Source organism: Heterodontus francisci, chromosome 18 (genome assembly GCF_036365525.1).
Source record: "Heterodontus francisci isolate sHetFra1 chromosome 18, sHetFra1.hap1, whole genome shotgun sequence".
NCBI classification, from domain to species: domain Eukaryota; kingdom Metazoa; phylum Chordata; class Chondrichthyes; order Heterodontiformes; family Heterodontidae; genus Heterodontus; species Heterodontus francisci.
Genome location: NC_090388.1, coordinates 13,925,146 through 13,940,009, shown reverse-complemented (window position 1 = coordinate 13,940,009; position 14,864 = coordinate 13,925,146). Strand labels below are relative to the sequence as shown.

The 14,864-nt window shown below is 44.2% G+C and overlaps 1 protein-coding gene across 6 annotated transcripts in view; it reads right to left on the bottom strand.

Annotated features, from left to right (window-relative positions):
• The window catches only part of LOC137379456 (stabilin-2-like), a 171,378-nt gene that overhangs the window by 74,340 nt on the left and 82,174 nt on the right, over positions 1–14,864 (bottom strand). For all 6 annotated transcript variants that reach the window (XM_068050295.1, XM_068050297.1, XM_068050298.1 and 3 more), the window contains 7 exons: positions 14,747–14,854; positions 11,186–11,317; positions 9,589–9,717; positions 5,896–5,952; positions 5,697–5,792; positions 4,645–4,840; positions 391–486 (listed from right to left, as the gene is read on the bottom strand). In XM_068050295.1, coding sequence (XP_067906396.1) covers positions 391–486; positions 4,645–4,840; positions 5,697–5,792; positions 5,896–5,952; positions 9,589–9,717; positions 11,186–11,317; positions 14,747–14,854 — 814 coding nt within the window. The remainder of the gene's footprint in view (positions 1–390; positions 487–4,644; positions 4,841–5,696; positions 5,793–5,895; positions 5,953–9,588; positions 9,718–11,185; positions 11,318–14,746; positions 14,855–14,864) is intronic.

Below are 14,864 nucleotides of genomic sequence, written 5' to 3'. Positions count from 1 at the left end.
TAGGTTTAAGGTGAGAGGGGCAAAGTTTAGAGGGGATGTGCGAGGCAAGTTCTTTACACAGAGGGTGGTGAGTGCCTGGAACTTGTTGCCGGGGAAGGTGGTGGAAGCAGGTACCATAGAGACGTTTAAGAGGCATCTTGACAAATACATGAATAGGATGGGAATAGAGGGATACGGATCCCGGAAGTGCAGAAGGTTTTAGTTTAGGCAGGCATCAAGATCGGCGCAGGCTTGGAGGGCCGAGTGGCCTGTTCCTGTGCTGTACTGTTCTTTGTTCTTTGTTCCATTTTTATCCTTGACTCCTTATAGCATACTGAATAGCTATATCATTACTTTTGACACAAGCATAAATGACTAGTTCTCTAGTGAATGTAATGAATTCAAACTTACGAATATCACAGTTGACTCCTCGCCATCCAAGTTCACATTCACAAGTGCCATCCCCATTGATTCCTTCATTGCATTTACCATGGGTGCACCTACATTCTAGAAAATAATTAATAATAACAGGTAAATAAATGCAAAACAAAAGTTGAGAAATATCCTATGATATAGTGATAAGCATTATTTAAAAAAAATGTTCCTGGGATGTGGACGACACTGGCAAGACTGCATTTCTTATCTGTCCCTAGTTGCCCTGAGCAGATGATGGTGTGCTTTCTCCTTGTATCACTGCAGTCCTTGTAGTGATGGTAATCACATAATACTTAAGTCTTGACCCGGTAATGATGAAGGAACGACAATATATGGCATGTGACCTGGAGCTTGAAACTATCAGCAAAGGATAAAAATGTGAGGGGTGACCTGACAGAGGCCTTTAAAATTATGAACGTTTTTGACAGACACAGGGGGCGTGTTTTTACGTGGGGAAGAGCAAAACTAGAGGCCACCAATATTAGATAGTCACTAATAGATCAAATAGGGAATTAAGAAGAACCTTTTTTACCCAGAGAGTGGTGAGAATGTGGAATTGCTGCCACAGGGGATGATTGAAGGGAATCGTTTGGATGCATTTACGGGGTCATGAGGGAGAAGGGAATAGAGGGTTATGCTGACGGAGTCGATGAGGAAGGATGGGGGAGGGGAGGCTTGAGTGGAGCCCAAGTGCTATCATTGAGTGGTTGGGCAGAATGGCCTGTTTCCGTTCTGTGTATTCTATGTAATTCTACATAAACTTGGAGGTGGTGATGTTCCAAATAGCAAAGCTAGGTTTCAATTCCTAACCGTCACAGGTGGAGATTTTCACTTCAGCAGCTCCAAGAAGGATTTTAAAAGTATCTCAGTTGGTAGCACTGTCATATCTCAGATCTCAAGCGCCGTTCCAGGACATAAGTACATCATCAAGACCAGGGTTGTCCAACATATGGCCCATGGGCCAGGATCCGGCCCACCCAAGGTTTCCATCTGGCCCGCGTGTGTTACCTGTACCTGGGGCTGTTCCTCCTCCTCGCCAGGACTCCGTGACTGGAGATGGGATATTTCCCTTTGACTTCTTATTGCAGAGCGGCCTATTTAAAAACATCGCACTGCCTATTTCACAGCTCAAGGGCTGAAGTAGGAACCCGCTTCCCAACTTTGACTGATTCAGGGTTTTCTGACTTTTTTTAAAAGCCCACCGGAAAATCCCGAATCTGTCTGATGTTGGGAAGTGTGTTCCTGCTTCAGCCCCTGAGCTGTGAAACTCAGCGTGATGTTTTAAACAAACTGATCGAGCACAAAGCTGCTGTGCTGAGTGGTTCTACTCAGTGCAACTGTCAGAGGTGAGGTGGGGGGGGGGATAGAAACAGAGGGGAACGGGGGGGGGTGGAGATAGAGAGGAGGAACAGAGAGAGAGAGGGGGGGAAACAGAGAAAGAGGGGTAACAAAGAGAGAGAAGGGAAAACAGAGAAAGAGGGGGAAACAGAGAGAAGGGGGATAGAGAGAAGGGGGATAGAGAGAAGGGGAATAGAGAGAAGGGGAATAGAGAGAAGGGGAATAGAGAGAAGGGGGACAGAGAGGGGTGATGGGAGGAGAACACAGAGGGCAAGGATGATGCAGAGAGGGGGGGAACAACACAGAGAAAGAGACAGAGAGAGAGATCAAGATCACTCCTGACAGATGGAAATCTAGCCAGAATACTCTACATCACTACATCAAGTGTGCCGGCAGAGACTGACTACTTATGCAAGCAAAAACAATGGCAGGTATGTCACTAAATCAGTTTTTAATATAGTGACGAGAAAGTAAGTCAATAAATTAGTCTTCTCATTTAAAGCTTCTTTACAAAAATGCTCATTTGTTGTTGTTTTTATTAGTAAGATAAATTTTTAATGCCTTTATCTATTGAAATTTGCTCACCGGCCCCTTGGGCCAAGCAAAATTCATAATGCGGCCCTCCATCTGAAAAGGTTGGACAACATCAATCTAGACTAACCTTCCAATGGAATACTGAGAGAGCAACCCATCTTTTGAGAGAAGACCTCGGGGAAGGAACCACACTTGGAGGCACAGCTGGTTGGGAACTTGTTGGCTTACAGTTCATTTAAATGGATGGAAAAGCAGGATCTATGGGTTTGTGATTTCCCAACCAGTGCTCACTAGTGGTGTCAATCACCATCGGGGACGCTCACTTTGGAAACCAGTCCTGTTAAAACAAGCCTCTGTTCACATGCGTTTGAAAGATTCCACGGCAAAATGTGAAGAAGAGCAGGGACTCCTCGTGATGTTACGGAGAATATTTCTCCATCAACCAAACCAACAGATTAACTAACTATTCACCTCATTTACTGCAGAGCAAATTGCTTGTTTTAAAAAAAAAAGGTTCCCAGGATATGAGCAAGGTCACATTGTCTGCCCAGCCAAACTAGTGATTGCTGTTACAACTGAGCGGTTTGCTTGGCCACTTCAGGGGCAAATTACAAGTCAACCACATGGGCCTGAAATCAGGTGTAGGCCAGGCCAGGTAAGGTATGGCAGGCTTTCTGAAGGGCAACAACCAGTTGAGTTTTCACAAGAATTTGGAAGCTTTCAAAGTTATTTTGCCTGGTGCTGGACCACAAATGAGCAGATTTATTGAATTCAACTTCACAACTTGTCTTGGTGGGATTTAAGCTCACGACCTCAGCACACTTCCATTTCTGTGTTCGTTTACAGAAGACCACACTTTGAAAGTAATTAGTTGGTTCTGCAGTGCTTTATGGCATCCTGAAAGCATAAATAACTTTCCATAATATATCATGTGCAAAGTATGGAGATAATTTAAAACTCCAAGGAGAAGAATTTCCTCTGGCTGCTAGGTGTTACAACAACAACTTGCATTTATATAACACCCTTAACGTAGTAAAACATCCCAAGGCGCTTCATAGGAGTGTTACCAAGCAATTAAGGTAATATTAGGGCAGATGACAAAAAGCTTGGTCAAATAGGCAAGTTTTAAGGAACGTCTTAAAGCAGGAAAGAGAGCTAGAGAGGGTGAGAGGTTTACAGAATCACAGCAAAGAAGGAGGCCATTTGGGCCATTGTGTCTGCATCGGCTCTCCGAGTGAGCAATTCACTTAGTGTCATTCTCCCCCCCACATTTCCCCATAACCCTGCACATTCTCCCTTTTTAGATAACAGTCTAATTCCCTTTTGAATGCTTCGATTGGACCTGCCTGCACCATAGTCTTAGACAGTGCATTCCAGACCTTAACTGCTCACTGCGTGGAAACATTTTTCCTCAAGTCGTTCTTTCTTCTTTTGCCAATTACTTTAAATCTGTGCCCTCTCATTCTCTGTGCTTTCACAAGTGGGAACAGTTTCTCTCTATCGACTCTGTCCAGACCCCTCATGATTTTGAATACCTCTATCAAATCACCTCTCAGCCTTCTCTCCCCCAAGGAAAACAGTCCCAACTTCTCCAATCTATTTTCATAACTGAAGTTCTTCATCCCTGGAACCATTCTCGTGAATCTTTTCTGTACTCTCTCCAATGCCCTCACATCCTTCCTAGAGTGCAGCGCACAGAACTGGATGCAATACTCCAGCTGAGGCCAAACTAGTGTCTTATACAAATTCAACATAACTTCCTTGCTCTTGTACTCTATGCCCCTATTAATAAAGCCAAGAATACTGTATGCTTTATGAACTGCGCTCTCAACCTGTCCTGCCACCTTCAATGTTTTTGCATATACACACTCACGTCCCTCTGCTGCTGCACCCCCTTTAGAATTGTACCCTTTATATTGTATTGTCTCTCCATGTTCTTCTTACCAAAATGAATCATTTCACATTTCTCTGCATTGAACTTCCCATTTCAACAACTGGTCTATGTCCTTTTGAAACTCTACACTGTCCTCCTCACAGTTCACAAAGCTTCCAAGTTTCATACCCATCTGCAAATTTTGAAATTGTACCCTGTACACCAAGGTCTAGCAATTCCAGAGCTTAGGGCTTTGGCAGTTGAAGAAATAGCCCTAATGGTGAAATTATTAAAATTTAGGATAAGAGAACAAAATTAGAGGAATGCTGATATCACAAAGGGTTGTAGGGCTGGAGGAGATTACACTGATAGGAAGGGACAAAGCCATGGACAGATTTGATAACAAAGGCAATCATTCCCTGAATGGGGACAATATGAATGTAGTAACCAATCAGTTATGATAAGGGCACAGTCATAAAACACACCTTGATCACAATGCATTCCGTAGTCTCCATCAATGCAGGTCTCACATGCTGTTCCTGCAAAACCTTCTTCACATTCACATGTCCCTGTGCTATTAATACCATCTTGGCAAATGCCATTCCCAAAGCACCAGTTTGTAGCTTTTCCTGGACATGCTTGGCATTGTTTTCCAAAGTAGCCAGTACAGCAGTCTCGAGTCTAGAAGAAACCCAACAAAAGCTAAACGAGAAGCAGTGGTATAATTAATAAACAGCAGCACATTTTAAATTCTAGATCTTCACAAGGTGGTGACCCCTCTCAATATGCACATTGGAAAGAAAGGTTTCCGCATATAACCTGCAATAACAACAGTGGAGGAATGATTATGCTGCACTGGTGAACAGAGAGGCAGCTACTTTCAAACAATCAGTAGCATCAAAGGTGGGATTTTCCTTACCCCTTCTTTACAAGGTTAGCAAGGAGCTTCCACTCACTGCCTCATCCCTACATTGACTGTGGCCCATTTTCCTGGGATAGGGATTGCTCCCAGGAACAATTGGGAGAACGCTAGTGACATCCCCTTGGGAAAGTTCTGGTGGTGATAACCATTGCTATTCAAGATGTCGTAGAGTCCTGAAAGCTGTACCAGATCTGTCACCGACAGCAAAACCTTCAACAGGTCCGCGCTGGGGTTGAAGTGGAGGGAGAAGAAACCTCACTTGGACACTGTTCCACAGGCACAGGAATTCGCTACCTCTACCTGGGGGCATGGGGGGGGAAGGGCGCGCGGATGTTCTTTGAGGACAATATAGCCACCGGAATTATCTTTGGTTGGAACTTTTGCTTGCTGGCCTAACCCTGGCATTACCCTGACACTAGTTCTAATTGAATAGGCTCAAGTGGCTGAATTGCCTTCCCCTGTTTGCACGTATAAGCCAAAATCCATAGAGAACAATTCACCAGACTTTGTGGATCCAAGTTTTGCAAAAGTGATGTTGTTAAACTTGTATGTTGCTAAATAGAAAATGCATGGTGCCACCAGATACATTCCAGATCAGGCGTGGACTTCACTTACAATGACAGTTTTCACACAGTTTGTCAAACAGCCGAGATGCATCATCCGCTTCCCAAGCAGGTACCGTACAAAGATACAGTTCTTCTTCTTCCCCACCTGCATTAAGCAAATAATGAATTTCGAATTAAAATAAAACAGAATTCTGCACCTTAATTGTGGAATATTTCTTGAGATTCCAACACAAAATTTCAAAGCTTACCATAGGGCTGAATCCCGCAGGGCAGTCGGGTTTATATTGACAGTTAGTGCACTTGCCCTTCAAAAAAGAACAATTATTTCTCTTTACACAACAACTGTAAAACTAAACCTTCCAAAATCTGCATGCCTTCCCAATGAATGCAAAGAATAGTTAGGCTTGTTCGGGTAGATGGACAGAAATTATTTCCTCTGGTGGGGGAGTCCAGAAAACCTCAAAATTAAAGCTATGCTGTTCAGGCGTGATGCCAGGAAGCACTTCTTCACACAAAGGGTAGTGGAAAACTAGGAGTCTCTCCCCAAAAAACTATTGAGGCCATAAATTAACGGAGTATTTCAAAACTATGATTGACAGATTTTTGTTAAGCAAGGATATTAAGGGATATTGAACAAAGGTGGGTAAATGGAGTTACGATACAGATCAGCCATGATCTCATTGAATGATGGAATAGGTTTAAGGGGGTGAATTGTCTACTCCTGTTCCTATGACCCAATGAATTTGTGGGCTATGGAATCTAGTGGTTTCATTGAACATGCCAGAGTTTGCATGGTTAGTGGGGGAAGATAACCTCATTTCAATGCACCCAGCGGGAGCCTGCAACACAAGGTGGGTGCATCTCAGTTGTTTGCTTTGCCCCAGAGGTCGGCTTTCTGGAAGACGGGGCTCCCTAGCTTGGAAAATGTGAGAAAAGTAGGCTTTTCAATAGAATCAACATTTTAGATTCAAAATTGCAATTGTTCTTTGTGTATTTGTCCTTCAACACCTTCAGAAGACATACTATCTACTGTGGTTATCGTATGGGATTATAGCATGGGAACTGTTGGTTGACTGTTTCAACAACAACAAGATGATCACAGGAGCATTATAAAACAAAACATGAGTGGCGCAGTGGTCACCACCGCAGCCTCACAGCTCCAGCAACCCGGGTTCAGTTCTGGGTACTGCCTGTGTGGAGTTTGCAAGTTCTCCCTGTGACTGCATGGGTTTCTGCCGGGTGCTCCAGTTTCTTCCCACAGCCAAAGACTTGCAGGTTGATAGATAAATTGCCCCTAGCGTAGGTAGGTGGTAGGAGAATTGAGGGAAGATGAGGATGTGGTAGGGAATATGGGATTAATGTAGGATTAGTATAAATGGGTGGTTGTTGGCTGGCACAGACTTGGTGGGCCAAAGGGTCTGTTTCAGTGTTGCATCTCTCTCTGACTATGACTCTGAGCCACACAAGCAGATATTAAGTCAGATTACCAATGACTTGGTTAAAGAGATAGGTTTTAAGAAGTGCCTTAAAGGAGGAAAGTAGGGTGGAGAGTTGTAGAGAGGGTATTCCAGAGTTTGGGGCCTAAGCAACTGAAGGTGCAGCCACCAACGGTAGGGCAATTAAAATTGGGACCAGGATTACAGGAGCACAGATATCTCAGAGGGTTATGCAGCTGGAGGAGATTATAGAGATAGGGAGGGGTGAGGCCATGGAGGGATTTGAAAACAAGGATGAGAATACAAAAATCAAGATGCTTGACCAGGTGCCAATGTTTGCCAGTGAGCACAGGGGTGATAGGGGGATGGGATTTGGTGCAAATTAAGACATGGGCAGCAGAGGTTTGGAAGACCTCAAGTTCATGAAGGGTAGAATATAGGACAGCAGCCAGGAGTGCATTGGAATAGTCAAGTCTGGAGGTGACAAAGGTTTCTGCCAATCTTGGAATGTGCTGCAGCTTTTTTATTTATTTATGGGATGTCGATCTCACTGGCAAGGCCAGTATTTGTTGTCCATCCCTAATTGCTCTTGAGAAGGTGATGGTGAGCCACCTTCTTGAACAGCTACAGCCCATGTAATGTAGGTGGACTAAAATAAAAGCAAAATACTGCGGATGCTGGAAATCTGAAATAAAAACAAGAATTGCGGGAAATACTCAGCAGGTCTGGCAGCATCTGTGGAGAGAGAAACAGAGTTAACGTTTCAGGTCAGTGACCCTTCTTTAGAACTGGCAAATATTAGAAATGTAAAAGGTTATAAGCAAGTAAAGCGGGGGTGGGGCAAGAGATAACAAAGGAGAAGGTGTAGATAGGACAAGGTCACAGAATAGTTGACCAGAAGGCCGTGGAGAAAATGCAAACAATATGTTAATGGTGTGTTGAAAGACAAAGCATTAGTACAGACAGGGTGTTAACGGACTGAAAATTGAACAGCCGCAAGTACAAACATGAAAAAAAAACAGTGGGTAAGCAAACTGAACAAACTAAGATGAAATAAAATAAAATAAACACAAAAAAATTTTAAAAAGGAAAAAGAAAAAAATAACTAAAAATAAAAGTAAAATGGGGGGCCCATCATACTCTGAAATTATTGAACTCAATGTTCAGTCCGGCAGGTTGTAGTGTGCCTAATCGGTAAATGAGATGCTGTTCCTCGAGCTTGCGTTGATGTTCACTGGAACATTGCAGCAATCCCAGGACAGAGATGTGATCATGAGAGCAGGGGGGAGTATTGAAATGGCAAGCAACCGGAAGCTCGGGGTCTTGCTTGCAGACTGAGCGGAGGTGTTCCGCAAAGCGGTCACCCAATCTGCGTTTGGTCTCCCCAATGTAGAGGAGACCACATTGTGAGCAGCGAATACAGTATACTACATTGAAAGAAGTACAAGTAAATCGCTGCTTCACCTGAAAGGAGTGTTTGGAGCCTGGGATAGTGAGGAGAGAGGAGGTAACTGAGCAAGTATTACACCTGCTGTGATTGCAGGGGAAGGTGCCGTGGGAAGGGGATGAAGTGGTGGGGGTAATGGAGGAGTGGACCAGGGTGTCATGGAGGGAACAATCCCTTTGGAATGCTGACAGGGAAAGGGAGGGGAAGATGCATTTGGTAGTGGCATCACACTGGAGGTGGCGGAAATGGCGGAGGATGATCCTTTGGATATGAAGGCTGATGGGGTGGAAAGTGAGGACAAGGGGAACCCTGTCACGGAGGTAGACCCCCTTTAGGTAGGTAGACCCCTTATATAGGTAGACCCCCTGTCCTGTTAGGGAGGGAGTTCCAGGATATTGACCCAGAGACATGAAAGAACGGCGATATAGTTCCAAGTCAGGTTGGTATGTGGCTTGGAGGGGAACTTGCAGGTGGGGTGTTCCCATGTGTCTGCTGCCCTTGTTCTTTAGGAGATGGTGGTCGCAGATTTGGGAGAGTACAGTGGTTGGGAGGCTGTTTGGCTTGGGGAAACATTGAAATCTATTGACATATTGGCACATAAAGCTGGTTCAAGTTTGCATAACATAAGAAGTGCTTTAATGTATTTAAGGCAGACGTAAAGTATAGAAAATCGTATTGTTCTTGGAGAAAGATTGGATGCTCGTGTTACCACAAGGCCATTTGAGATCGATGACCTCGCAATCTTGTTGATGTTGACAGGTTATATCTCTTATGTTACTATGTTGTAAGTGTAATCTTTGTATTTTAACTTAACTTTTTGTATTGCAGATTATTTTGTAAATAAAATGAACATCCATACTTTGTGCAAGCCATGGCTCTCTCCTCTTTGAGTCAGAAGGTGTAGATTCAAGTCCCACTCCAAGGACAGAAGTGCAAAAACCTCGACTGACCCTGCAGCATGGTACTAAATCCCATGCAAAGCTGGGTCCCAGGCATGGCAGCACCAAAAACTCCAAGTATTTTTGGCCCCAGCAGCTTCAAATCATTTTATCACTTACCTGCAACACTGTGGTTTGGTTGGTGTCACAGCGATTTTTCTGGACCTCCAGCACCTTTGTTAGTCCATGAATCACTCCTTTGTTTGTTTTAACATCGGTAAAATTGACTGGTGCATCATTCACAAAAAGCTGCAACAATAGACAGTTTGTTATTACAGGGGGAGATTTATTTGAGCTGTTCAAAATCATGAATGGTTTTGATAGAGTAAATAAGGAGGAACTGTTTCCATTGGCAGTGATCATAGAGACCCAAGAGCCATATTCCACAACAAACACGGACGTCAGCCACAACACTTCCACCTGAACGTTTAAGTAAGAAATAACTCTTACCAGTTTAAAAGGCTTCAGTTCAGACTTTGCCAATGTAAACTGGGTTAACTGCAAATATCTAAATGTAAAGTTCTAAGTGAAAATTTAACTTAGTTGAAACTTTGGGTCTGGTCAAGCACTGTGCACTGAGGTGAGTCAATGTGTCAGTTGCTAAGATGTATTCCAGGACTTGAGCACATAATAGATGCCTCACTAATTTAGCAGTCTTGATCTCTGATATAAAGAAAAATCTTGCAATTAAATAGGACCTTTCATGTCCTCAGGCCATTCCACAGTGCTTTACCGCCAATGAAGTAATTTTTGAAGTGTAGTCACTGTCGTAATGTAGGAAATGCAGCAGTCAACTTGTGCACAGCAAGATCCCGCAAACAGCAATGTGATAATCTATTTTTCTTAATGATGTTGGTTGAGGGATTAATATTGGCCATTATTATGACTATCTCCCACCACTTCCTACCCAACCTTGCCATCCACAGCTCCCTGCTTGCCCCCAGCCCATTACCCTGGAAAGAAATTGCTCTCCAACTCCTTCACCAATTAACTCTAACTCCCAGCTCCACCTCCTCCTCAGGCCATCCATTTGGCATGACAATGCTGCTGCGGTTGCTCCTCGTGTCTGCCTTTGTCCCCATCAAGTCAGTCACCATCTACCACCCACCCACATCGTATTCCCGGTAAGGCTCCCACCCCTCCACCCGTGAGTCAGCAGTATGTAAGGTGGAACTGGGTTGGATGTTAGGTGATTCTTCTTTTCCCAGAGAACAATGGACCTGTGGAACAGGTCGTGGCTCGTGCGGTGAACACTGATTCATTGTAAATCTTCAAGAGAGAGCCAGATCTGTTTCTGGCTGGGGCAGAGATCACCTTGTAGAGTCAAGACCAATGTAATCTCCTGGACTTATTTTAATGGCCTAAAGGGGTCAAAGAAGATTTTATTCAAGATTTCTTCCCCTTGAATTGGCCTGAATTTCTTCATGTTTTTGCCTCCCCCTGGAGTTTTCATAGCTCCGGATGGGTGGAGAGTGTCTGAATGTTGATGTATGAGCCTTTATGACCACATGGGTCAAGCTAGATGAAGCAGCTGAGCTTTATTCTATTCATTTCCCCATGTAAGTATTGTGACCATCACCACCTCCACCCCTATCTTGCCGCTGCTGCTGCTGAAATCCTTATTCATGCTTTAGTTTCCTCCAACCCTGACTTCTGCCGTCTGTCAAGTATATGCTATATGTTATACTAATGGAAGGATTTCTGTACTCCCAAATACCTGGTCACTTCTGTGAAAGAAGCCAACTTGAAAAGAAAATCCGAGCATTGTCTCCCGGTGCATCCCATTGTGCATATCACTTGCCATTAGTTTTTGATCCAAAATGACGTGATATCTGATTATGTCTTCATCCTGGAGGGACAGTAAGGATACACATATAAGCTATTGACCTAGTTCACAAGTGAAGCTTAAGCCTTTTCAACAGTAAGGTGAATACCCATTATTAATGTGCTCATGAACAGCATCAGCTAAAAACTAACTAGGATAATTTAAGGTGTGTGATAATATTTAATAGAGTAATGTAACATCAACAATGGCCTCCAGATAGCTGAAATATTATTACAATGTATGGTGGAATGGACCCTTTCATTCATTCATTTTTTTTTTGTCCTTTTCTATTCCCCTCCCCCGCCCCCCCCCCCCCCCCCCCAAAAGGTGGCCTTGTACATGAATCACAAAAAGTTAGCTTGCAGGCACAGCAAGTAATTAGGAAGGCAAATGGAATGTTGCCATTTATTGCAAGGGGGATAGATTATAAAAGTAAGAAGTCTTGCTACAACTATACAGGGCATTGGTGATACTGCACTTAGAGTACTGCATGCAGTTATGGTCTCCTTACTTAAGGAGGGATAGACTTGCATTGGATGCAGGTCAGAGAAGGTTCATTGGTCTGATTCCTGGGAAGAAAGGGTTGTCTTATGAGGAACAGTTGAGCAGGTTGGGTCTATCCTCATTGACGTTTAGAAGAATGAGAGGTGATCTTATTGAAACATACAGGATTCTGAGGGGGCTTGACAGGGTAAATGTTGAGAGGATGTTTCTCCTTGTGGGGGAATCTGGAAGTAGGGAGCACAGTTTCAAAATAAGAGGGCTCCCATTTAAGATGGAGATGAGGAGGAATTTTTTTTCTCAGAGGGTCATTAATCTTTGGAATTCTCTTCCCCAGACAGCAGTGGAGGCTGGGTCATTGAACATATTCAAGGCTGAGTTAGACAGACTTTTGATCAACAAGGGAGTCAATGGTTATGGCAGGGCTGGCAGGAAAGTTGAGTTAAGGCCACAATCAGATCAGCCATGATTAATGGTGGAGCAGGCCCAAGGGGCTGAATGGCCTAGCCCTGCTCCTATTTCTTATGATCTTATGATCTGACCCATTTTCCTCCCTCCTGTTTATAGAATTATGTGAATAAATGCACAGGAGGAAGCCATTTGGCTCTTCAACCTGGAGCTATTGGGGCATATTTTCCTTTCATGAGTTTAGGCGCTATTCATTAATTACGAAGCTGAATTAAGTGCGAGTCTTAGACTTCAGAATGTTCTTGTTTTGCCTTTATTAAGCTCGACGTGAAGAGAAGTTACACAAGCAGAGTACAATCAAGTGTAATCATGCACGGCTCAGTTGTGGCTACCCTTCTGGTATTCGGCACTCCTTCAGGTATCGAACCACTGAAAACTAAACATCGCAGTCTATTTGCAGTGAGTTCCCACCCAAATCTCTTACTCTCCCTTTCGATTCCCTTTTGCTTCATGATTTCGAATGTTACATCCCCATCAGCATTTCCTTTCATGTCTGGGCTTGCCTTTCATCATGAGTCACTTCCTGTCTTTGTGTCACAATTAATCCAATCAGTGGCTGCTAGACTAACACTCTCAAACATTCTTTCTACCTTTCACGTTTCAATGGTCTTAGAAATCACCTGATTGCAGCACAGAAGCACACCATTTGGGTGTAGACATCACACGCCTGTACCTCACCCCCACCCAATTTTTTGTCCATTTATTTAATCTCTACACCAATAACTCCTTAATACCCAAAAGCAAAGGAGGAAAAATCTAACCATTCTACTGTAATCGCATTTCCATGCTCTTTTTACCCATATCCTTTTGTGCTCTTACTTTCCAAATACTTAACTAATTCCCTTCATATTGATGCTACGGCTGTTGCCTGAAAATATTTCATAATTTTTAAAAATTCTTATTCATTCTCTTTTTAACTGGCTCTATTTGCTTGAAAAAAAGTCTCCATTTTTTCTCTCATTCCAGTTAAATATCTCCTACACCCTTTGCTATCCTTCTGGATGTCCAGAACACAATACTCCAACTAACCAATATCTGGTACAAATGTAGTATCAGTCCTCCTCTCCTGGAGTGGCAAGGGGTGAAATTCGCCTTCATCGGTGGTACAAAGTGGCCAATAGTGAAGTTTAGGGAGGGAATTCCAGAGCTTGGGGCCGAGGCAGCTGAAAGCATGGCCATCAGTGATGGAGTGATTAAAACTGGGGATGCTCAAGAGGCCAGAATTAGATGAGTGCAGATATTTAGGAAGGTTGTGGGGCTGGAGGGGAGGTTACAGAGATAGGGAGGGACAAGGCCATGGAAGGATTTGAAAACAAGAATAAGAATTTTAAAATTGAGGCATTGCTTGACTGGGAGCCAGTGTAGGTCAGCGAGCACAGGGGTGATAGGTGAAAGGGTGTTGGTGTGAGTAAGGACACAGACAGTAGAGTTTTGGATGACCTCAAGTTTACGGAGGGTAGATGTGGGAAACCAGCCAGGAGTGCATTGGAATTGTCAGTCGCAAGGTAGCAAAGGCATGAATGAATTTACTTCAGTCCTCGGGCCTTCCGTTTGGCCATGCTGCCAGAATCATGCAAAGTCTGGGGGGAGCTAATTAATTCAGGCATATCTTTTCCAGTCCTGTACTCGCCTGCGCTCCTTTGAAATAATAATTTCTGTATTGTTTCATCTTAGGATCTGCATGACGCTGGCTATGGTGCATTCAATGCTCATCTCTAGTTACTTATTAACTGAGTAGCTTGAAGAATCAGCCATATTCAAACAATAGGGGTTTTAATGACAGGGTCATTTTTTCCTGGTTTCAGTTCACAAATTTCCAGAGTTACTGCATGGAATTTTATGCTCTCCCCTGCGGCAGGTTTGGAGGTTGCCGCCACCATCCCACCTCTGCCGAAATCTAATCTGGGACAGGAAGGCCTGTGAACAGCAATTGAGGCCCTTAACTGGGCAATTAACCCCCAATTAAGGGCTTCTTCCTGCCGCAGCCACAGTTACCCCGGCGGTGGGTGGTCCTGTCATCGCACAGGAAGCACGGCAGGGAAAACTGTGCGCGTTGCTTCCCGATTCTTGCAGGAATTGCGGCGGGTGGGGGTCCCTCGTTCAAAGGCACTTAGTACCTGAACGAGGGGCCCCGGCATCTGGAAGGCGAAGGGCCCACTGTGACTCACCCCACGAGACATCCTCCCGCCCTGACCTGCATGAGGCCTGGACCCAGTGATGCTGTACGCCCTCTGGTAGTTGCAGCCACAGCTGGTGCCTCTGCGTCTGCCGGCCTCCCAGCGACGGGGTCCTAAATTCTATGGAAGGCCCGCTGCTGTGCACTTAAGTGCCTGATTGGCACTAAATTCGAACGCCTTCCGGAAAAGAGGCGACGTGAGGATATCGCTGTCAATTTCCCCCAATGTCGGGACACCCCGCCACCAGCATAAAATTCCACCCTTTGAATTCAACTTGCCCTGGTGAGATTTGAACTCACAAACATACCAATACATCAACTGCTTTCTCCTTGAGATACTTCTCAATGGCGTCATTATTCGGGGAATAGACAGTATAGGTGCTTGCACTTTCAATCCGTGCTGTCAAGTTCTGTTGCTGTAACAGG